At 40.8% G+C, this 25,537-nt stretch overlaps 1 protein-coding gene and 2 long non-coding RNA genes across 5 annotated transcripts in view; 1 reads left to right on the forward strand and 2 right to left on the reverse strand.

Moving 5' to 3' along the window:
* LOC143120928 (uncharacterized) overlaps positions 1 to 11,352 on the forward strand; it is a 30,777-nt gene extending 19,425 nt beyond the window's left edge. For 2 of the 3 annotated variants that reach the window (XM_076281405.1, XM_076281407.1), the window contains 4 exons: positions 1,130 to 1,281; positions 1,880 to 2,348; positions 9,860 to 10,184; positions 10,405 to 11,352. In XM_076281405.1, the coding sequence (XP_076137520.1) occupies positions 1,130 to 1,281; positions 1,880 to 2,348; positions 9,860 to 10,184; positions 10,405 to 11,168 (1,710 nt within the window). In that variant the 3' untranslated portion in view covers positions 11,169 to 11,352. The remainder of the gene's footprint in view (positions 1 to 1,129; positions 1,282 to 1,879; positions 2,349 to 9,859; positions 10,185 to 10,404) is intronic. The other variant, XM_076281406.1, reaches the window with a different exon arrangement.
* A 2,382-nt stretch (positions 11,353 to 13,734) lies between these two features.
* On the reverse strand, positions 13,735 to 15,957 carry LOC143121207 (uncharacterized). The gene is made up of 4 exons (XR_012986435.1): positions 15,878 to 15,957; positions 15,170 to 15,237; positions 14,816 to 14,926; positions 13,735 to 14,685 (listed from the first exon to the last, which is right to left on the reverse strand). It is a non-coding gene; the product is annotated as an uncharacterized LOC143121207 (long non-coding RNA).
* A 7,194-nt stretch (positions 15,958 to 23,151) lies between these two features.
* On the reverse strand, positions 23,152 to 24,309 carry LOC143121238 (uncharacterized). Its single transcript, XR_012986449.1, has 3 exons — positions 24,252 to 24,309; positions 23,458 to 23,529; positions 23,152 to 23,300 (listed from the first exon to the last, which is right to left on the reverse strand). It is a non-coding gene; the product is annotated as an uncharacterized LOC143121238 (long non-coding RNA).
* Positions 24,310 to 25,537: the final 1,228 nt, after the last annotated feature.

The following is a 25,537-nucleotide window of genomic DNA, read 5'->3' on the forward strand; positions in this document are numbered from 1 at the left end:
GACCTCAGCAACTTTTTTAATGTAAGATTGTTCTTGGGTCACATATCAATCAAATCATCATAACGGCAATGGTACTGTTTTTAAAATCATGTGTAGTACGCCTAAGTGTAAATGTGTGTCTAAACATGCTTTAATGAGCTTACACTTTAATGAGCTGAATTTGAGCTTACAGTTCTTTCACCAACCTATGTGTTTTACATTAACTTACAAAAATAGATACTTTATCTTAGTCCTCAGATAGATGAGGGTTGCTGCTTGCTCTGTTAAGGTATTTCTGTCCCTTCCAAACTGCATTGAAATGGTATGTTTAGCAGCCAGAATTTCAAAATTTCCAGGGGGAGAAATCTCCGGCCCCCCTCTAACATGACACCCCCCCCCGAAAAAAAAATTGCCTGATTGTGCCCCCTCTGAATTTTGGCTTGCATGACGCCCCTGCTTGCTAGCTTCTGTGATGGTACTTCAGACTTCGGTTGCTGCTATTCACAACTACCATCCATCATCATTACCATCTAGTTTCCAAGGTGTGTGCAGATAGATAGATACTTTAGTCATCCTGAGGGAAATTTTAATAATTTAAACATTTTAGCTAGCTAGCTAGCAGCTGGCTGAGTTTATAATTTCCTAAAGTGGAAAGAGATTTTGTTCAGGTCTTAGTAGATATCCTTTGGTTGAAAATAAATCTTTTCCAAATCTTTTCCTTAATTCCATGTGTTGCGACTCTCGCTGGTAACTTTGTTAACTTATCCACCAAACTATTAATTCACGACTGTAACAAAACAGTCCTCTGAACTGCAACTCTCGCTTGCCTTCGAACTAGTCCATATTCCGGTTTCCGGTTTGGCGCGCTCAGCTGAAAAAAATAGTGGTGTGCTACCATGCGCTACCAGGCCAAAATCCTGGTGCGGCAGAGGAGAGATCTAAGTCATTTTGACGCCACATTGTCGCGCTACTGGTCAGGAACGTCGAGTATGCAAGACGCATTAGGGGCATAAGATTTCTCCACATTGCTTAAGCCAATGTTTTCTGTTCTTGCTGTATATATCTTGTCATGGGATGATAACATGTTCTATTATTTGGGTTGTAGAACATTGTTTGAACTTTGTTTTGTATTTTATTTGAAATGCTCCAGGGTCCGATAGTGGAGCTCCCAGGTAAACCAGCGGACAAAATGGCCGACTCGCTCTCAGACCGGCAGACCGTCTCTCTACACGTGGGTCAGAACGAGCCTTCAGAGCCTGAATGGACAACTAGACAGCAGACAGAGAGCACATCAGGCAGCAGGTGAATACTGTCCCCATCTACGCAAATATTTCAAATAAAAATAAATATCCTTAATTAGACTATGTTGGGTTTTGTGAAAGAGAAAATGGACTGTTTTAGTAGTAGTATTAGGCATATATGCAGTCAGATAGGTCAACAGCATATCTGGATTAGCTACAGATGGATTCACAAATAAATAAATTAGCCTACATTTGGCAGGATACTTGATATACAGGCTAAATGCAAATATATCAATGCTTTATACTATTTTATATTAACAAAATGTAGAAAAATAGAACGGACTGAAAATAAAGTAGGCACTAATATTCTTTAAAATCTTGTTTCCTGTAAATGTCGTCAGTCATTTTTAATCTTCGCAATTGGTGCACTGGCATGTTTAACTGTTAGCTGCAGTGTAATGTTAGATTATGTGTAAATTAAGTACCGAACTGACTCTGCGCCCACATTTTTGTCTTTGCTCCATGTTAGTGTAGAGCCCTGATGTAATGTCAAGGGTAGGATAGGCTACTTGCTTGTATTATGCTGGCAACACAACAAAGAGGTTCACAAACGTTCTTTGTTTAGTCTTCAGTTTTTAAAAATGCTTTTCTCTCAACAGGTCTACCACCATGATGACAAAGAGAAAGAAGTATGATTTGGCATTTAAGCTGACCGTTGTCAAATTTGCCGAACAAAATTCGGGAGAAGCAGCTGCAAGACATTTCTCGGTTGATCCAAAGAGGGTGCGAGAATGGCGTAAAATTAAAACTGAACTGGAACGTCTGTCTGAGGAGGACTACAAAAGGGCCAGACTGCGAGGCGGAGGGAGGAAGAAGGCCAGTGAAGAACTGGAGCTGGCCGTGTCCGAGTGGATCCACAGCATGCACGCAAAGCATCTCAGACTCTCACATAAAATGATCAGGACCAAGGCAAAAGAATTGTATGCAACAGGAAGTGGCTGCATGGATGGGGAGAGTTTTGCTGCGAGTGCTGGCTGGCTGGACCGATTCCTGAAGCGCCACGACCTTTCGGTCAGAGGACGCACAACCGTGGACCAGAAAAACACCAGGCACTCCACTAAGAAACTGGTGAGTTTTGTATATAGCTGTATATCTCTTTTTAATTTAACAGGAAATTACGGTTAAATATTGTTGTTCCTTACTAATTATTGGTCTAATCCATCCGATTAATTGTGTAAGTAAACTTTGTTCCTTTATACATTGTGTTGTATCTTGTTTTTGAATCTCATTACACTGATAATTATGACCGCCGTCATATAGGGATTGTCAAAGTCCCCCCCCCCCCCCCGTCATCTACTTCCTGAATTTTTGGTCAACGATACCCGGGACACCGAACCACCGGGGCACATGAAATTTGGTGTGTATGTAGCCCCACTAGACTTTTACGGAAAAATTTCGTTTCGTCCCCGGGGTCCAGTCCCCCCCCGTGCTGGGCCCCCCGAACCGCAAAAAAAGCAGTTTTTCCTAAATAACTACCTGAACCGTGGCACCGAGGATGAAGAATCTTTTATGGTATGTTGGTCTCAAGGGCCCACATTAATCTGGCCCATAATCACTCATTTGTGATTTGCACCCCCCCGGTAAAAAATGAAAATGCAATATTATTCTGCTTTAATCGCCCCTATCTTCAGTTAAGATGTTCAGAACTGCACCAAATTTTATGTGTATGATTGACCTGGCATTCTCTGGGGGTATGCCAAGTTTCGTAGAATTTCATCCATGGGGGGGTCTTAAAAAAATTAGATTATGTGTACATTTAGTGACTGTACACTCATTGGCCTGTAGATGGCGGTGCACACATATACACATGCACACACACACAGGCACCCACATACTATCGGTATTAGAACGGCCGATACATAATTACAAATTCAGTAGAATTAAAAGAAAGCCATAATAAATATTCATCACCATCATCATGGCTGCATTTCCAGTATTGGCGATAAGTAGTCGTTTGTCCACTAGATGGCGCATCGTTGCAGTGAGACGTAATTTTGTTGGAAGTTAAACGTGGTTGTGGCTAGATGGGATACAGCTAAGAACGGAAGTTACGTAACAGATAGTGAAATCTCGCCGCTCAGGACAGGAAGTAGGAAGCGATCGTGGATATTCCAAAGGAAACGAAAGAAAAGAAAAATAGCTATTTTGCGAACATTAACATCACTTTTATGTTATAAATTCATGCTAGAAATACTATTACAAAATAAATAGTTTAGTTATGATCACGGGTGTCCCAAAGAAGTATAATATATATGGACATGTAAGTTTAAGTTTACCCTGCGTTACGAGAACTTATAATTAAAGACGATCTAAAGACGTCTCAGCCATGGATATCCGTGTCATAAATGAAAACTATTTTTAAAACTATTTTTATGGATCGTTGTGAAAGAGTTGCTTCAATTGCACAACGAACACTGTCATTTCCCTTTGGGGATGGACCATAACTTGCTGTGATGGAGCTGCTAACGATTGGACTGAGATCGTAACTTTTGAAACCTGGCATGCAATATCTACTTCTGCACGGAGACTCGACTCCATCTGTAGAGAACACAACATGTAGGCTTACATATATGTGCAATGTATTGGCAGTACCATTATGAATCATATAGATATATGCAGTGAACAGAATATATTATAATAAAAACTGAATAAATATGGTATGAACCATATGGACAGATATGTACAGCACAGTTATGTGCAGTGTGGTAACAGTACCATTGTAGTGCAGAAACAGAAACATAAACATCAGAGACTTGCTTCTACAGCTACATAAGATAAGAGTTAGAGAGTCACAATATGTCCAATATGATTTCATTTAATTTTAGGGGGGTGGGGTTTGTGATTTTCACATACAGACAAAGCATTCTGGTGCATTCTGACAAAATAATAAAGACAAAATAGAACATTTCCTGTGTTGGTAACTTTACTCATAAATCTATCTACAGTCAAGTATGCATTTAGAAAAATACAATAAAATATCAATATAATATAATACATTTTATGTGTGGTTGTTTAAGACACACTGAAGGCATGATGCCACCATAGGTTTGCAGAGAACTATATACAATATGCACACTGAAGGCATGATGCCACCATACAGTAGGTTTGCAGATAACTATATACAATATGCACACTGAAGGAATGATGCCACCATAGGTTTGCAGAGAACTATATACAATATGTACACTGAAGGCATGATGCCACCATAGGTTTGCAGAGAACTATATACAATATGCACACTTGAAAGGGGTGGGGTGGTGGCTGCAAACCAGTGTCCATCCTCACAGGAAGGGGTGGGGTGGGGTGGTGGTGTGGGGTTGTGAGGGCCGCTGCAAACCAGTGTCCATCCTCACAGGAAGGGGTGGGGTGGTGGTGTGGGGTTGTGAGGGCCGCTGAAAACCAGTGTCCATCCTCACAGAAAAGAGTTACAGTTAATCTGCAGCCTTAGGCACTGGTTAGCAGAAGGTGTCCACTACAAACCAACAAACCCCACTTCTAAAAAAACACAAACACACTCAAAACAGGAGATTCTGTCAATCTGAATTTTAAGTTTTTAAGTTGCTTACATAATAACATTGGCCTTTATATGACACATTATATGACACAGGAGGGAGAGGGAGACGCGCGCACACACACACACACAAACTCGCGCATACAATGCTAAGCTAACAGCTAGACTATAGATTTAAAAATGGACATTTTTTTTAGCTGAACTCACTGTCCTGACCAAAACTGCAGTCTTTAGTTAAGACTGTAAACTTAGTCATGGCTTCTTCCTCGTAATCACAGAGGTACTTCTCAAAACTCCTGTACGACGAGAAGAAAGCTGCCATCGTTATAGTAACACCAGAGCCCTCGTCGAGATTTTGCGATATTTCACTGTCTGTTACGTAACTTCCGTTCTTAGCTGTATCCCATCTAGCCACAACCGTTAAACGTGGGTTGGAATAACAATGGACGCTTCCTACAAGGACTATAGTTTACCGCAGAGAACGTCTAATAAGGATAGGATGATGTTCACATGAAATGTAATTCCCATTTCTTCTTGAAGCCGAAATAAATCTGAGGATGTTTATCGGACATGCTTGGTTTTTACTGCAGGTGCGTTAATCTTATAATATCAATAAGGACCTAGGTAATGTTACCGTTAGCGTTGGTTGAGTGATGGAGGCAAATTTAATTGATTGCGTTTGTAGAAAACTATAAATGCGGTTATACCAAGCAAATTGATAGCAGCACTGTAATTGTATCTTTCGACTGTCATTTGTTGCACGTGCTACAAAAATCATTCTGTGCAATGGAAGATTTACCAACGTTACACCGGTCTGATACAGTTTTGCCTATACATGCGTGAGACTGAGACGCCTGTTTATTTTGTTTTAAGTGCGTGCAGGGTGTGAGAGGGAAATCGATGTGCTTTGATTCCAGCTTGGTAGTTGTAGTCTGTGAAATTAAAAAGCACGTGTGTGTGAAGTATCCAAACAATGACACCTTAATTTCATTATGGCTGCTTTAGCAACACACCTTAAAGGAACACGCCACCCAAAATCAGTAGTAATATATGTTCTTACCTTAACTTTCACGAGTTGAGTCATACCTCTCCCGCGCCGGTAGGTGCACTCAAACGCTCTGTCGCGCGGCACGAATGTGTTAGCATGTTGCTATGCTAGCGGGCTCTGCCGTGGCCGTAGAGAGAGGAACATAGCAGTAATCAAACACCTCCACTTTCCCTACTTAAATACAGTTGCACGAGTAGTTGATAAAAATGTGTACGTCACACAACATGAAACGTGGCGATTTTCCAAGCGAATAAACAGGAGAACTACAATGTGTGGCGCAATAGCACTTGGGAGTACTTCGACCTAGCGTGGTAATATTATTAACACCTAATTGTAGATCCTATCCACCACAGAGTTTAGAATCCATGCTGGATCGACCCTCAGCCTCTCCCTCCCCTCTGAGCGAGAGAGAGGCACACACACTAGAGATGCGCTGATGGGCTATTATTTCAACCATAACTGCATAGCAAAACTTATCATCCATCAGCCATCCATCAGCACCAAAGTTTGTTGACCAATTTTCAAAACGCACCCGCCCACCATCCGTTGGTTGTTTTAATGTAGGCTATATGGGTGATGCAGCGCTGCTGACGTGAGGCTAGAAAGCCCTTGCCTGTTCTAGAAAGACTGATCTAATGCAGCAAATATATTAAAAGGCTAAAGTTGTACATTGGCTAGGCCTATCCCCAGAATATCGGCAGCAAACTCAGTCTCTGTCGCGCAAAACAATCTCCAAATAAAACGCACATCGGCCTGTTGCCTATTCTGCCATGTAGCTTGTGACAATATATCGTCCAAAATGCTTGATTGCATTGCGTTCTCCACATTTTTAGCTAAATTTTCATGTACCACATCAGCATTTTTGTTCAGTGAATCTTTTGTAAATTGCTTTACAATTACCGTCGGGCCCTTGTCAGCAGACTTCGGCTTGCCTCTTGCCACTATTCACTCCTTGTCTTCCGATGTCATTTCTGAGTCATCTACAGATGTTTACACACATTCACCTCCCTAAATAGAACCAACTTGACGTTGACTTCAACCTGTGTTATATCCTAGATGAGACTGCCTGGGTTATTTTGTTTAGATATTAGCCTACCATTCAGGGAATAGGCATTTAAAAGAGAGACAGAGTGATATGACTCAGAAATGACATCGGGCGATGGCAGTGCGAGATGTTCAGAATGTAAGAGCTAAAACTTCTACAAACTCAATAACATCCACAGCGGAAAAAGAAGGTAAGAAAAATAGTCGGAAAACTTAGATGTGTAAGGCAAGCAAGCAAGTTTGGCGGTTGTTACTAAAAATGTGAACATGCACGTTGCACTGTTGTGCGGTGGACTTTCAGAATGAATGGAGTCGGAGTTTCTTTAATATCGAGGCGTCATATTTGTCCGATGGCCTGCTATAAAATGAATTGCGATGTCTGTCTGAAAAAGACGCGCTCGTGCAGTCAAAATGAATGGGAGTCTTCAGAACAGGCTTGTCAGTCAACCTGACATAACAGTGTGTAAAGTAGCCTATAATGTGAATGACTTGTTATTTTATCAAGGATTTCTTTCTTTTTGCAAAAAATAAAGTAGAATAGGCATTAATTAGTAGGCCAGGAGCATGCTGAAATGATGTGGCAAATTGCGTTTTTTATTACAATGATAAAATTGTAAAAGGACGTGACCGAAGCTGAGGCAAGCCAGGCAATAGGCCTATAGGCCCGACGGTAATTGTAAAGCAATTTACAAAAGATTCACTGAACAAAAATGCTGATGTGGTACATGAAAATTTAGCTAAAAATGTGGAGAACGCAATGCAATCAAGCATTTTGGACGATATATTGTCACTAGCTGCATGGCAGAATAGGCAACAGGCCGATGTGCGTTTTATTTGGAGATTGTTTTGCGCGACAGAGACTGAGTTTGCTGCCGATATTCTGGGGATAAGCCTAGCCAATGTACGACTTTAGCCTTTTAATATATTTGCTGCATTAGATCAGTCTTTCTAGAACAGGCAAGGGCTTTCTAGCCTCACGTCAGCAGCGCTGCATCACCCATATAGCCTACATTAAAACAACAAACTTTGGTGCTGATGGATGGCTGATGGATGATAAGTTTTGCTATGCAGTTATGGTTGAAATAATAGCCCATCAGCGCATCTCTAGTGTGTGTGCCTCTCTCTCGCTCAGAGGGGAGGGAGAGGCTGAGGGTCGATCCAGCATGGATTCTAAACTCTGTGGTGGATAGGATCTACAATTAGGTGTTAATAATATTACCACGCTAGGTCGAAGTACTCCCAAGTGCTATTGCGCCACACATTGTAGTTCTCATGTTTATTCACTTGGAAAATCGCTACGTTTCATGTTGTGTGACGTACACATTTTTATCAACTACTCGTGCAACTGTATTTAAGTAGGGAAAAAGTGGAGGTGTTTGATTACTGCTATGTTCCTCTCTCTACGGCCACGGCAGAGCCCGCTAGCATAGCAACATGCTAACACATTCGCGCCGCGCAACAGAGCGTTTGAGTGCACCTACCGGCACGGGAGAGGTATGACTCAACTCGTGAAAGTTAAGGTAAGAACATATATTACTACTGATTTTGGGTGGCGTGTTCCTTTAAGCTACTGTGTAGTGGGTCCCATTTAGAAGTGGCTACTTCATTCGCGCTTTCCTTGACTCATGGAGCTGCGTGAATTTTATTACAACTTTTCGCCACGATATGGCAGTTTAAGTCCGCTTGATACTGTAAGGCGTAAGCCATTGGTTTCCAAAGGAGATTTTATTTGTGTCGCCAGCATAGCCTATTGACAATTTATGTTGTAAATAGGCCTACCTTATAAGCCTACCTGTAGCTTAGGGAAGCTAACAGCTTTCTATTAGGAACTCCCTGATGCATTTTTGCATTTAGAATAGCCAGAGCGTGAACAATATCGGGTGCCTATGGACTAGGCTTGGTGAACCCCTGATTTCTTAAAAGATTGAGCTTGGTCTGGTGAAAGCCAGACTAGCCATGGACCTCAGTTACACAATGCAAGGGAACATGAATCAGCCTATATTTGCACGAACAATAACGGACAACAGCTCTTAAACTTTTGCCCGTTAAAATGTGTATGAACAGTCTAGCGACGCATTTCATCAAGGCCCATTTGGACATGTCAGTTATTTGCACCACTAGATGTAAAACAGCATTTCGTTTCAGACTACTGTTACTTAATTTTTGCATTAACAATAACGTTTCAGACTACTGTTACTTAATTTGTGCATTGACAATAAAGTATTACATGAACTAAAGATGACTAAAATCTTATGTAGAAGAAGAAACATTCACAAAAAAATCCATCCATCCAAAAATGACCTTTGTTTTTGATAGCTGTTGAAAACGGCATGGAACTGACAGAGATGTTTTTGTTTATAAATAAATAAATAAATAAATAAATAAATAACATTATGCTGATACCTTTTGCTTTTCCCAAATACAATGTAGCCTACAGGTGTAAGTGACCCTTCATCAATCCAGTTGCAATGGATGAACTATGATAAACTGCCCTACTTGTGATTGTTTAGAGATTTTAAAGGTTTTATAACAATGCTACATCTTCTTTGGCTATTCTACAATCTATTCACCTTTTCAGCACCAGTAGACTACTTTCTGTGCAGCCACTCTCAGGCATGCCAAACAAGCATACACAAAAGTTTCAAGAGTGGGGGATGGAGTAAAATATGGAGACAAATTGAAGTGTGATTTATTTTTGCGGAACGGATGTACAGGACTGAGCGGCGGTCATATTTTGTACCGCTATGCGGTACATCTAGTTTAAAATTAGATTACCATACGCTTGAGCAATGGGCACAGTCTTAGGGGCTGACACTTTTCATAAGATTCTGAAGACAATGTTGTCTGTTCTTGCTGTATATATCTTGTACCAAAATGCAGTTTACTATCAAAGCGTTTTTTAAGTATTGTTTTGATAGATAGATAGATAGATGGAGAAATTTCAGATACTAGTGGTGACCAAATAATATTTTGCAGCAGAACGAGCCTTCAGAGCCTGAAGCAACACCCACACCTCTGGAGGATTGCAAGCCTGCTGACAAGAGACCAATGATGGAGTGTAACATTACTGAAATGCAGCAAATTGACCAGCTCAGTATGATGGTGAAACAAGGAGATATAAAAGAGGAGGAATATGGACACATGATTTCATGTCCAGATGAAGAAGAAAAGCCCTTTGCAGAGCTTCACTGGGACTTTGCAGAGTCCAGCGTTACCTGCAATGAAACACAACAGACAACCGCGGAGATCGAAGTGAAGATTGAAGATGATGATGAACAAGAGCACGATTATCTGCTGGGAAGTAAGTATTTTGCGATGATATCGTCCATCGGCACAACCCTAGTGTAGACAGTGATAACATTTAATGCTACGAGACAGTTGCTTGCTTGGATCCTGTCAGAACATGCTTTAACTCTTCCAGGTGTATTAGAACACCCACTTGTGTCTGTCATAATAGAACATCTGTCTGTCATAATAGAACGTCTATCTGTCATTCTAAATCCACCTTGTAACTCTTCCAGGTGAATCAGAACACCCACAACAGAAGATCCATGGACAGAATGATAAACTGCAACTCAAAGGAAGGCTGCGCTACTGCACAGTCTGCGGGAAGAGTTTCACAGCCCTGAGAGAACTCAAGAAACACCAGCAAACACACACTGTTGGTGTTAATCCAAGGCAGAGTACTCGAAAAAAACAACATGAATGTGTTCATTGTGGAAAAGTTTTTTCACAAGTTTCACATCTAAAAACCCATATGCTAGTACATACTGGAGAGAAGCCTTATAAATGTGTTCATTGTGGAAAAGGATTTTCACTAATGGGTCACCTTAAAACCCATATATTAATACACACTGGAGAGAAATCTCATAAATGTATTCACTGTGGAAAAGCATTTTCCCAACTTCCGAATCTCAAAACCCATATGCGAACACACACTGGAGAAATGCCTCATAAATGTGTCCAGTGTGGAAAAGCTTTTCCATATCTTTCAGCTCTTAAAGTGCATAGTCTGATTCACACTGGAGAGAGGCCTCATAAATGTATCCAGTGTGGGAAAGCTTTTATAATTGCGTCACATCTTAAATCCCATATGATGACGCACAGTGGAGAGAAACCTCACATATGTGGCCAGTGTGGAAAAGCTTTTTCACAAATTCCGAATCTTAAAACCCATATGCAAACACACACGGGAAAAAAGCCTTATAACTGCAGCCAGTGTGGGAAAGGATTTACACGAATTTCGTATCTTACAGCCCACATGCTAATACACACTGGGGAGTAGCCTAATACATGTAAACAGTGTGGAAAGGCTTGCAGGAATTATGGATTGAACACCATTGTTATGTTTAAAATATCCCTCTGGATTCAAACAAACAAGGCAAATGGTTCAATGGTTAACAGAGTACAATATCAACACTTAGGAGTGGCCCAGTCGAAGTCCAGACCTGAATCCTTGAAAAAATGGACTACAAGACCTGAGTGATGGCCAAAAACATTCCTGCCTCAATACCTGGATTGCTGCTAGAAAAGTGCTTTCCAGAGGCATTGTGGAGACTTGGAGAGCTATAAGAGGCATTGTGGAGACTTGGAGATATAAGAACCATGTAGAGCCCTGTGGTAGTAAATAAATAAAAAAATGTTTCCATTGTTTAAAAAAGGGTACAAATAATTTTGGACATGATATTTTTCATAAAAATGTAAAAATTATTAAAAATACTTGTTTTTGATTCCATATTTTTACCACATTTTCTTACAACCTTTTGGCGTATGGCAGTCAAAAACATATTGGGCAAGGGAAAACATTTGTTATGAGAAAATCATTATTAAATCTATCTAGGCCTATGACTTTGGGATCAACTGTATGTTACAGTTGTTTAGTTGTTTTATGGTATTAAGGATTTATTCATGATGAATTATTTCTAGTTTACTAATTAAAATGCTTCATAAACATGGATTATACAGTGTGTACATTTGTGATATAAATGCATACGGTAGCCAACGATAGATAGATAGATACTTTATTGATCCCCAAGGGGAAATTCAAGGTCTCAGTAGCTTACAGACATCACACACATTCACTAATAGCAGAAAAAGTCATTAAAAGTATATAATATAAAAAAACACAACTATGCAATAAGGACAGTAGAAGATAAAGAATATACTAAATATACTAAAATACAAATTATACTAAATAGCAATCTAAATCAATTCTGAAAACAGTATCCACATAGTGGGTGATTAATCATGAGGCACTTGCAATGACTGAGGCAGGGACTGAGCCTGTGATTCTCTGTGCATAGTAAGGTACATATATTATAGTATATTATAGTACACTATAGTACTCGAACCATCGAGTAAATATTTGTAAATAGTTTGCTTGGGGCACTATGGTGCTCTGGATTATGCACCTTGGAGATTATGATCAATGATCGATCGATCAGATTGGCAGATAGCGGACCACTGGTGGTATGCTGCCGGTGGCGTGCCACTCGTGGTCCGCCATTACCACCATCTCTTTAAATTTAACTTGAATAAAACACATGGACATGGTGCTGTTAAGGAGTACAGTCATACATATGTGAATAGAATGTTTGTGAACCGAGAGTCAACAAAGGGAGTGTTGAGAATGTGTTACTTTTGTAACCTCGGTGATAGAGAATGTGTGGTTACTTTGTAACCTCGGTTCTCTGAGTGAAGCGAATATATCTTCTGTTTCTAGGCTGCTCTGAGTCATGTTCCCATCAAACCATCAGAGATTTCACACCAGCATGGGTGCATTATACATTCGCTGTAGGCGTGACCAGTGGAGGTGTAGCAGTTCCTGCTTAGAATAATGTAAAAATTATAATTTTTCATTCTAAGCAGTTCCTCATTTTTCCAGGGGGTGGAACCCACTCTTGCTACAGACCTATTACAGATCAGTGGGTGGGACTTCACTTGCACTCTGCTGCTCTACAACCTAGCAACCCCAAGGTCTCTTAAACAGGGTGTGGTTTACTATATTGAGCCTAGTTTTAAATTAATTTAATTCTGTAGTTTTCTTTTTGAAATGAACACACACATTAAATTATGTGATGGTGTTCCTTGTTCTTCTGCAGGAAATTCCAATGCTGAAAATATTTCCATATTAAATAAATGTTTTTGGGTACATGAAGAAAAGAGAGACTGCTATTTAAAAACAATGGTCAGAACAAACAAATCAAGTACTGTAGATGCCATATGGTGAATGGTACCATCTGTGTTCCATATGATCTCAACTTGAAGGGTTAAGCCACCATTTGGAGAAATATGCTAATTTTCCACCTCCCCTCAAGTCAAACTGTTTTTTCTCGAGTTTTACCTTTCTCCAGCTCATCCGTTCTCCGAGTCTGACGATACCACTTTTAGCTCCAGCCCAGCATAGATCATCGACGGTCGGAGTCGGATTAGACCATTAGCATCTCGCCCACTGGCATCACGCTTAAAAACGACACTCTCCACCTCCCTCTCTTCTCTCCTCCTCTCTCTTCCCTCCTCTACCTCCTCCTCTCCACCTCCCTCTCTTCTCCACCTCCTCCTATACACTCTAAGAAATGGAAGTACCAGTGTGTACCTAAGTCGGTACAAATGCTTGTCGCTGGGGCAGTACCCTTTTGAAGTACAATACTGTACCTATGAATGCAGGTACATTTGTGTACCCTAGCCATCTGTACCCATCAAGGTACACTTGTGTACCTGCAATGACTAAAATGTACCTGTATATATCATTATCACATAGTACCCTTAAAAGGTACTATTCTGTACTTCAAGGGTACAACCCCAGTGAAAATTTAAGGTGGTATAACTAAAATATATGCACAACCAATAAGTACATTTAAATGTTTATTCTGGGGGGATATTACACACAATACTTCACATGAATACAGGTACAATAAATGTTAACATGTTCATATTAAAAACACATTCATATCAAAACATCAAAATATCTTATATCCATATCAATATACATATTCACGTAAAACATGTTATGACTCTTAATGTAAGTGTAAATAATAAAACACTTTGGTTTACAATATTTTGCCTGAATAGCCACATTGTGTTTATACGCAGAAGGAAAAAAATATATTAATTTGCACGATAGCACTAATAACACCTTTATATGATCTATAAAATACCAATATTTGAGCTAGTAATTACTCCAACAAACCTTGTATGCTTTCAAGTTCATGTTAATACTCGTGTATGTGACAGTGATGAAAATACAGTATCTGCTTGCCATAACCATTACACGTTGCAAAATTAACAAAGTCCTTGCAGTAACTTAGTAGCTATGATCTTAGATCTCATTCACAGTGCATACACCATAGAATTGAGTGAACGATATGTGTGATGTAATGAGTCATATAGCGACATTTTAGAGTAGTATCTCAGAAAACAATGTGCAAGCCTTTGGGAAATATTAGCAAGCCTGTAAAAATGTACAATATATTGTTACAATGTTCATTACCTCACCAATAAATCAATCAATCAGAAAACACACTCCAATCCTTCCAATCATGAGGCGAGGCACTAAAAAGGCAAGAGTCTCAAAAGGCACCAAAGTTCAATTTCAAAAACGGGCAGAAATCCAACATATTCTTCAGGAGAGCGTGCTAAGTAAAGGTCAACAGCAGTAGAGGCTGCTGTTTTCCCCCTCTTCAACTTCTGTTCCTCTGCATATATCCACTTTGACTTAGACTGGAACCTTACTTGATCTACAGGACGTTCACATATTTTCAATAGCAGTGGTAGCCTCACCAATGACAGCAGGGGTTTTACATCTGTTGGAAGCAAAATGCAAACACAAACCTCAGAATAAGATTTTTTTCAACCACACAAATAAATAACCTCAGACAGATTGTGTAAAATACCTTGTCTAATACATGTATGTAACTATATGAATCTGCTCACCTGGCATAGATCAGCGTTGAGTCATTACAAGTTCCATGGACCGGCTGACTCTCCCAAACTTCTCCTTACTCCTTTTCACCGTATCTTCATGAACAAAAGCTGCCTGCTCCACTATGTGTTTGAGAGACAAATGCCATGCAATAGAATAATATAATTAAACAAAATGACACAACAATGAAATAGCACAAAGATAATCTTAACCAATATATAAATTGCTATTGGACAAAAAAAAAATCTAAAAGTTGTCTGTATTATTATAATTTGCATAATTTATTATGCAATACTTTTCTATATGTATTTAACATCAATAAGAAAAATACCATTACAAAAAAAACACCAAGTTGGGTAACTTACGTAGCCATTAGATCCTTTAGGAAAGGTAAGCTTACTTCCAAGTGGCCATGTTCTGCCTTGGTGGGTATCTGTGAGAAGGATTAACGTTAGATTTACTTTAGACCATTATCAAGCTCTGAGTAACTTTATAACATTATAGAATGGTTCTGAGTTGCTCCCTCTAGCTTCTAACTAGATAAGCAATGACAACCAGGATGTTCTGGTGAACATAGGCAACTCAACTAATTAATTTTCACCTAAACAAAATGACAGTGTTGAGAGTGATCATGCTTACTGCATGTATGCACTTACCAGGCTTCTTTCACCTGCACTACCGTTGATATTAAACCAGCCTTTCAGGGAAGTTAGCAAGTATGTATGGCTAACAGTGCTAGGATATGCTCATATATCTATGGGCTAAGCTAGTTAGGATAATGATTGCTAGTGAAAGTTGGCTTTAATGGCTTCCACAAAAACTTAACATTGACATGGGAAATAGTAGATAAAACACACACACAAATCATTTCCTTACCATTTATCACGATAGTCATGCATTATTGAAGGAGTTTGAACTCCATTTAAAAATATCTGAATTCATAGCTAACCTAGGCTAAGTTGCTAGCGAATGCTAATATTAGCCTTTAAGCCAACAATCTGACTCCATTACTGTAACAGTAGGCTATTTACAATGTACAAACCACATTTTGATAAATTGCAACTACACCTTACCTCTGAATAGCTTTGCCTCCTCTTCCACAAAGATTATTCCATCCTGCACATGTGTTTTCTCAGACCAAGCTCCTCACTGAAAGTTGCTCCATTTCTTGGTGAGTGAGATGAACAAAGTTGAGGGGGAAAATAACGGTTGCTCCCGTCCCGAATCTCCTCCCCCAACAACTTTTGAGTGGCAGGCCATGTACTTTTTGTACCCTTAGGTACAAATATGGTCCCTTTGCGAAAAGGTACATTAATGATCCAGGAACGGTACATATTAGTACTTTAGGGGCTCAATTTTGTTCCCTTTAAGGTACAGGGTCAAAAGTTGTACCTAAAAGAACAAAAATGTACCCCAACCGTACCCCTATTTTTGAGAGTGTATACCTCCCTCTCTTCTCTCCTCCTCCTCTCTACCTCCTCTCTCTTCCCTTCTCTTCCCTTCTCTACCTCCCTCTCTTCTCCACCTCCTCCTCTCTACCTCCTCCTCTCTCTTCCCTTCTCTACCTCCCTCTCTTCTCTCCTCTACCTCCTCCTCTCTCTTTCCTTCTCTACCTCCCTCTCTTCTCTACCTCCTCCTCTCTCCTCTACCTCCTCCTCTCTACCTCCCTCTTCCCTCCTCTCTACCTCCCTCTCTTCTCTCCTCCTCCTCTCTACCTCCTCTCTCTTCCCTTCTCTACCTCCCTCTCTTCTCCACCTCCTCCTCTCTCTTCCCTTCTCTACCTCCCTCTCCTCTCTCCTCTACCTCCTCCTCTCTACCTCCCTCTTTTCTCCTCTACCTCCTCCTCTCCACCTCCCTCTCTTCTCTACCTCCTCCTCTCTCTTCCCTCCTCTCCACCTCCCTCTCTTCTCTACCTCCTCCTCTCTACCTCCTCCTCTCTCTTCCCTCCTCTCCACCTCCCTCTCTTCTCTACCTCCTCCTCTCTACCTCCCTCTCATCTCTTCTCCACCTCCTCCTCTGTCTTCCCTTTCTCTACCTCCCTCATGAACTAGCCCAGTGTTTCCCAACCTTTTTTTCCTTGAAGGCCCCCTTGCCTGTGTCTAAGACAAGCCAGGGCCCCCTACCCGAACTCCTACCCGCATACACACACACAAAAAGAATTAAGTGATTAATTACAAATGTATAAGTTCAGAAGTCAGAGGTAATAAATAGCTACATTAATTTAAATGTGGAACATAAATGTTTTAATTTGGATTATACAGAATTTTGATTATCCAATTGGGTGTGTTATTGGGATTTTATGCATTTAATGTGCGCAAATATACTTTTGGTAACCTTACAATAGGGCTGTCAATCTTCCTCCATAACCCAATTTCAATTTCATTCATTATTATTTTTAATAATCAAATTATATTCAAATATTTAATGCTCAAATGTTGCCTATTATTAATATTTACAATGCATCTCTATACACCGTATAAACTGGCTTATGCATTGCCAATGCCACTATGAACGCAAATATAATTTTGGTAACCTTACAACCTCAGCCCAGGCAACATTGTGCGGACCCCCGACAATCTCTGGCGACCCCTAGTGGGGTCCGCGGACCCCAGGTTGGGAACCACTGAACTAGCCTACACTCCTGTTCACTGTCCCTTTGCTCTGTATGCTTGCTTAAAGGAACACGCCACCCAATGTCAGTAGTAATATATGTTCTTACCTTAACTTTCACGAGTTGAGTCATACCTCTCCCGTGTCCGTACGTGCACTCAAACGCTCTGGTGCGCGGCTGGACTGTGTTAGCATGTTGCTATGCTAGCGGGCTTTGACGGCAACTAAGCGTAGAAGTAATCAAAAACATCCACGTTTTACCGACTTAAATACAGTTGCACGAGTAGTTGATAGAAATGCTACGGCCACGCAACGTGAAACGTGGCGATTTTCCAAGCGAATAAACCGGAGAACTACAATGTGTGGCGCAATAGCACTTGGGAGTACTTCGACCTAGCGTAGTAGTATTGTTAACACCTAATTGTAGATCCTATCCACCACAGAGTTTAGAATCCATGCTGGATCGACCCTCAGCCTCTCCCTCCCCTCTGAGCGAGAGAGAGGCACACACACTAGAGATGCGCTGATGGGCTATTATTTCAACCATAACTGCATAGCAAAACTTATCATCCATCAGCCATCCATCAACACCAAAGTTTTTTGACCAATTTTCGAAACGGCACCCGCCCACCATCCGCTGGTTGTTTTAATGTAGGCTATATGGGTGATGCAGCGCTGCTGACGTGAGGCTAGAAAGCCCTTGCCTGTTCTAGGAAGACTGATCCAATGCAGCAAATATATTAAAAGGCTAAAGTCGTACATTGGCTATGTTGTAGCCTATCCCCAGAATATCAGCAGCAAACTCAGTCTCTGTCTCGCAAAACAGTCTCCAAATAAAACGCACATCGGCCTGTTGCCTTTTCTGCCAGCTTGTGAAAATATATCGTCCAAAATGCTTGATTGCATTGCATTCTCCACATTTTTAGCTACATTTTCATGTACCACATCAGCATTTTTGTTCAGTGAATCTTTTGTAAATTGCTTTAAAATGAATTGCGCTGTCTGTCTGAAAAAGACGCGCTCGTGCAGTCAAAATGAATGGGAGTCTTCAGAACAGGCTTTCAGTCACCATAACAGTGTGTAAAGTAGCCTATAATGTGAATGACTTGTTATTTTATCAAGGATTTCTTTCTTTTTGCAAAAAATTAAGTACAATAGGCATTAATTAGTAGGCCAGGAGCATGTTGAAATTATGTGGCAAATTGCGTTTTTTATTACAATGATAAAATTGTAAAAAGGACGTGACTGAAGCTGAGGCAAGCCAGGCAATAGGCCTATAGGCCCGACGGTAATTGTAAAGCAATTTACAAAAGATTCACTGAACAAAAATGCTGATGTGGTACATGAAAATGTAGCTAAAAATGTGGAGAATGCAATGCAATCAAGCATTTTGGACGATATATTTTCACAAGCTGGCAGAAAAGGCAACAGGCCGATGTGCGTTTTATTTGGAGACTGTTTTGCGAGACAGAGACTGAGTTTGCTGCTGATATTCTGGGGATAGGCTACAACATAGCCAATGTACGACTTTAGCCTTTTAATATATTTGCTGCATTGGATCAGTCTTCCTAGAACAGGCAAGGGCTTTCTAGCCTCACGTCAGCAGCGCTGCATCACCCATATAGCCTACATTAAAACAACCAGCGGATGGTGGGCGGGTGCCGTTTCGAAAATTGGTCAAAAAACTTTGGTGTTGATGGATGGCTGATGGATGATAAGTTTTGCTATGCAGTTATGGTTGAAATAATAGCCCATCAGCGCATCTCTAGTGTGTGTGCCTCTCTCTCGCTCAGAGGGGAGGGAGAGGCTGAGGGTCGACCCAGCATGGATTCTAAACTCTGTGGTGGATAGGATCTACAATTAGGTGTTAACAATACTACTACGCTAGGTCGAAGTACTCCCAAGTGCTATTGCGCCACACATTGTAGTTCTCCGGTTTATTCGCTTGGAAAATCGCCACGTTTCACGTTGTGTGGCCGTAGCATTTCTATCAACTACTCGTGCAACGGTATTTAAGTCGGTAAAACGTGGATGTTTTTGATTACTTCTACGCTTAGTTGCCGTCAAAGCCCGCTAGCATAGCAACATGCTAACACAGTCCAGCCGCACACCAGAGCGTTTGAGTGCACGTACGGACACGGGAGAGGTATGACTCAACTCGTGAAAGTTAAGGTAAGAACATATATTACTACTGACATTGGGTGGCGTGTTCCTTTAACCCTTGCATTTTGTAACCCTGGTTAGTCAGCCTGTTAAACAGTAGTGAATAGGCATGACATCAGAAACACTTCTAAAATGTATCTGCAACTAGATAAACGACAAATGTCCATATTGGAATTAGTTTTAATATTTTTAACATTTTTTAGGAATTTATTTCTTAATATTTTCTTTTGAAAATAAGTCTATCGCGTGAGCTGATAGTCTTATGCGAGACGTTAGAACCGGAGCCCACTTCTTCCTTGAACGATACAGAAGACAGTTGAGGTGGTGAAAGCCACTACATTTACCTCGACCACCTTTATTTAACTTTGAATAACTTTGAAGCGAACAGCCCAGGATCATCTATGAACTTAACATCTTACGAAAAATAACTACTTTAAAAAACACAAGAACTGGAGTCACGTGACGCAATGCGAGAGGAGGCTACCTGAAAGTGAGCTCCGCTAGGTTCTGCTGTACTTATCCTTTAAATTTCATTTTTAACCAGATATTTGTTGTTGAGTTGAGAGTTAAACTGTTGAAGGTCTAAAATATGTCGAAAAGTTCCAAAACACCGAGCAGTGGCGACATTAAAAAGCTTTTGCGCTCACAGGGGCAAGACGGGGCGAAGGGACATGATGGCGGAGCTAGCAGCTAGTGCTAATCAACCGACCCAGTGCATAAGCCAGGACATCAATAATATTTATGCAACATTGATGAAGATATCCAGCGAAATAGAGGGATTGGCAGAAATTCGCCGTTCCACCGCTTCAACGGAAGCCAAACTCTCCACTTTAATCACACGAATTGACGATATGGAAGGGCGAGTGGAATACCTTGAAACAGCTGAGAAAGACTGGCAAGCTAACCCTCCCGCTAGCAAGAAAGAGGTAGATATGATCTGGGATAAATTGGAGGACATGGAAAATCGTGCAAGGCGTAACAATGTTCGGTTTATTGGATTTCCTGAAGATGGGGATGCGGCTAAGTTTTTGGAAGACTTGATCCCTGTGTTACTCGGCATCGAGGGGAAGCCTGAGATAGAACGTGCACACAGACTCACTAGCCAAATCCAAAAGTCAGGAGGTAAACCGCGACCAATACTGGCGAAGTTTCTGAGATCTTCCGACAGGGATTTAGTGCTTCGTGCGGCGAGGAACAAGACCAAGTTGAGCTGGGAGGATAACAACATTATGGTCTTCCCGGACTTTTTGAGATCTACGATGATGAAGCGTGACAAATTCAAAGATTGCAAGAAAAAGCTACATGACCGAAAGGTGAGCTTCCGTCTAATGTATCCGGCCACACTGAAAATCGCAAGTATGGGAGGAGAAAAGACCTTTGTATGCCCCAAGAAAGCCATGGCTTTCATCGATGCCATGGAGTGACTGTGAGTAGCTTATAGCCCGGACTAATTCTAACATAAGAGACCAGTCTTTTAGTTTTTTTTGTTTTTTGTATTTTGTTTCTTCTCATTTGTCTTATTTTAATTTATTTTCATTCTCTGTAACGTTAGTCTTATTATGAGGGCAACTCAGGCCACTGGTTAGACTAAAACAAGCAGCGGAACCTGCCAATCACGACAGGTGGAGACTCGTAGAGAAGTCATGGACCGTCGGTTTACCGAGGGCTGTTTACTGGGTGCCAGAGCCATAGAGAGAAAGAGTTGCGACACTCTTTGATGTCACCGCCAGTGCAGTCACGTGGTTCGTGTAAACCGCTATAGTTCCAAAACATACGCTGGCTGTCATGTTCTTCTATGGGACAGACAGCAGCGATTGCGTTATTTAACGGTAAATATATATATATATATATATAAACATACACCCTACTACTTTTTCAGCTGTTATTGCATGATTACATATTTGTTAATGTCAGTTTTGCATTTTGAGAGGCAGGGTGACAACGAAAAAGCTGTATATTACTTAGATACGTTTTACATTTTTGGAGGGAAAAGCTTATGTTCATGTTCGCATGGACAGAAGTACAGGCTAGAACGGCTCTAACTTAAGTTTTCTTTTCCATATCATTCATGTGATGACAGATGTCTCATGATTTTCATTTTATCGCAACTGGGCTGTATTATTGATTACCGTGATTTTGCTTATAAATTCCGATTCAGCCATTAGCTTACCTTCGTGGTAGCCTTAGGTCTGCCGTGGTCCATTCAGCATTCGCCATCGCCTAGCAGCTAGCTCACTTCTGATAAGTGGTCACCCCCAGACCACAACGTGAAACATGATCATGTTAAGACTAAGAATATAATTTTAAGATTAAGCCATTCACATATTATCAAAAGCATTATGCTTATATGTTTGGGTCTATAGGTAAGTGCAGAGCTATTAAGATTTTTCTCTACGGCTCTGGGTTAATGCACAGAGTAAGAGTAAGGTTAGCTGCAGAGAGAGTGATAGAGAACAGTGACAGGTGACACTCCCATTGGACTCCGTTGTACCTTTTTGCTTTTTTGAGAAAGAACAGTCCATTCAGCATTTTCACCCACTTCTTCTGATGAGGCAGGAGTTGACCACACAACCATGATAATTTTAATACTAAGCCATGCACAAAGAATCAAATATATTAAAGAATAACAACTCATTAAGCTTGGATGAATGAATCAAATATTGTTTAATAAAAAATACTGAGTGAGACAACAAGATGTGTGTGTGTGTGTGTGTAAATGTGTGTATCTAACTGGAAAAACAAGAACAAAGTGAAGGAACAGGGAGGAATATTATAAGTGATTAATACATTTAAAAAAATCCTCCACATACATCAGGCTTCAGAGTGCATCAGGGCTGAAAGGAAGGACAACATTCATAATAAAGGTACCTGGCATAAGATAAAAATGAACAGTGTGGAACCAAAAAAAATGGGAACAAGCATGAACAAGGAACAAGCATGAATAATATCAACAAACATACGTACAGTGGCCACAACAACGATACTGGTGGTCCAGCAAGATCTGTTGAGACAGGGGCACAAATATATTCTAACAAGCCAGTTCACTCAGGACTGCCTAGAAAATACTTTCTCTTGCATACATCAGACTCACACCTGTGGAGTTCCACTATGCACTATGGCCAGTCACTGTAGGGAAGTTCCTCTCGACAACGCATACTAACATCCTCTTCATCTGTGTCCTGGACACTAAAAAGCAGATGAAGCGAAATAGGGCGACAATAGATTCAACAATGGACACAGCAGGTAACACTATATATAGGGCAAACCATTCACAACATATTATAACGTCGCAAATATACTATACTTTACCACACTTATAATAGCCCTGAGCAAATTCAAAAGTGGTTGAGGAGAGGGAGGGAGGATCCTTGGATGTATTCGGCCTCTCCATTCCCGGCACACCGTCAGCAGTCGCCACCAGCAGCCACTACCTGCAGACACCACCAGCAGCCATGGCCAGCACCAGCCGCCAGCACCAGCCACCATTACCAGCAGCCGGCACCAGCAGCAGCAGCCGCCAGCAGCAGCCACCACCAGCAACAGCCGCCACCAGCAGCAGCCACCAGCATCCGCCACCAGCAGTAGCAGCTACCAGCAGCAGCCGCCACCTGCAGCAACAGCCACCATTACCTGCAGCCGCCACCATTACCAGCAGCAGCCGCCATCACCATCCTTCGCCAACACCAGCCAGCTCAAGCAGTCATCGCCTCCAGCAGCAGCCGCCTGCAGCAGCAGTGTTTGGGGAAACAAATTAGTCACACTACTGTCTGAGTAATAAACATTTTAAAGCTCATTATGGCTTATGATAATTTTTTGTGTAAAATAATTTGTATTCCTACATGCAATCCAACAGCCCTTTCAAGGGTGTAATTAAACAAACCTTATTTCTACTAGCATCAGATACACAGTACTCAGCTGACTAGCTAACACCGCCAGGTTCAGCAGATACAACCTAAAAAAAACGTCCTTAATCAACCTTAATGATCCTAGTAATCTAACATCAATAATTTACTAAATAAAATATGTCAGAGATTCACTACTGAACTTCGTAATTTTTGGTGTAGCAATACCTTCTTCACAGCTCGCCAAATCGAGATAACTAAGTAGCAGGCAATGACTGAAAATCGGTTGTCTACTAAGTTAAGAAAATATATATAAATTGCACTGTGCACATACAAATAAATATAAGCATATGCACCATAAAGGGCCTATTTATATAATATACAGAGTTGACAATTCAAAAGAGGTAGCTATTTAATGAATTTACGCCTGGATATAACGTTAACGTTACCTTTACAGAGGGCGAAGTCAAGCTAACAAACTAGCAGGCAATCGGTGGTCTACCAAGATAAAACATATATATAATTACGCTGTGTACATACAAATAAAGATCAGTATATGCATCATAAAGGGCCTCTGATAAAATATAAACAGTTGACAGTTCAAAAGAGGTAGCTATTTAATCAATTTACCCCTGGATATAACTTTACCTTCACAGAAGGCAAGTCAAGCTAACAAACTAGCAGGCAATCGGTCGTCTACCAAGATAAAAAAAATATATATATAATTACGCTGTGTACATACAACAAAAGATCAGTATATGCATCATAAAGGGCCTATGATACAATATAGACAGTTGACAATTCAAAACAGGTAGCTATTTAATCAACTTACCTCAGAAGTTACTCGACAGTCAGCAATGGAAGTGAATGATGTCCAACGCCATAGAATGACTTTTTGGAACTACGTGAGGCTGCATACCCCGGAAGTCCAATGGGAGTGTCGCAACTCTTTCTCTCTATGGCTCTGCTGGGTGCTAACGGAGTGTGCATAGTTCAGGTTTCAATGCACACTCCCTGTTGGAGGGATACTTGGGAGTATTTAGGGTTATATCACCACAACGGCTTTACTATGTACCAGAATATTGGTTGTAATGTATTTTTAAGTTCAGATAGTCCCACACATGTCATCTAAAATTAGTTCTTTGCGTCTCTCTACGTGGAATGTGAAAGGATTGGGGAATCCCATTAAGAAGAAAAAAGTTATGATCAGTCTTAAGAGGGCAAAATATGATGTGGTGTTTCTACAAGAAACACATCTTTCTCCATCAGAGTCCATGAAAATGTGCAGTGGTTGGGTTGGACATATATTTTATAGTGAGGGTTCTAGTAATAGTAAGGGAGTCGCTATACTCATTAATAAAAATGTACAGTTCAAACATATCAAACAAATAAAAGATGACTCAGGGAGAGTCATAATTATATTATCAGAAATACAGGGACAACTGGTTACGTTGGCCAATATATATGCGCCTAATGGGGATGATCCAGCATTTTTTGTGGATCTTGAGGGGAAACTTCAAGCTATGGGCAACCATGATACAGTCCTTGACCACAGTGGTGGTACAGTGTGCAGGTCTCCCCGTGCTGCCCTGACACTGCAGCGGATGTGTAAGGCCTTGGGGTTGGTGGACATTTGGAGAATCCTGAACCCCTGTGGGAGGGATTTTACTTTTTTTTCACCAGTTCACAAAATTTATTCAAGGATTGATTTATTTTTATTATCTAAACCACTCATTCCCTCAGTGATTGGCTGCTCAATAGGAAGTATAATCATTTCCGACCATGCCTGCGTGGGCTTAGATCTATTGCCCCACAGTGAAAGACAACGTTCTTGCAGGTGGAGGCTTAACTCGTCCATCTTACAAGATCCAGAAAATATTGAATGGATGAAGGCAGCACTAGAAGTATACATAGAGACTAATTGGTCCTCTGTGACATCTGTGGGTGTGGCCTGGGAGGCCCTTAAGGCTGTCCTTAGGGGACGCATTATTCAATATACCTCATTTGTCAAGAAGTCGAAAGCAAAAGAATTGTTAGAATTGGAAAAGAGAATTAAAAGCACAGAATCTGACCTGAAGAGACATATGTCAAGTAAGCTTCTGAGAGAATTGACACAAT

This window comes from Alosa pseudoharengus, unplaced genomic scaffold (assembly GCF_046254945.1).
Source record: "Alosa pseudoharengus isolate Yale_2024_CS ecotype anadromous, Long Island Sound unplaced genomic scaffold, YU_APseudo_1.1 YU_APseudo_1.1_scf_1, whole genome shotgun sequence".
NCBI classification, from domain to species: domain Eukaryota; kingdom Metazoa; phylum Chordata; class Actinopteri; order Clupeiformes; family Clupeidae; genus Alosa; species Alosa pseudoharengus.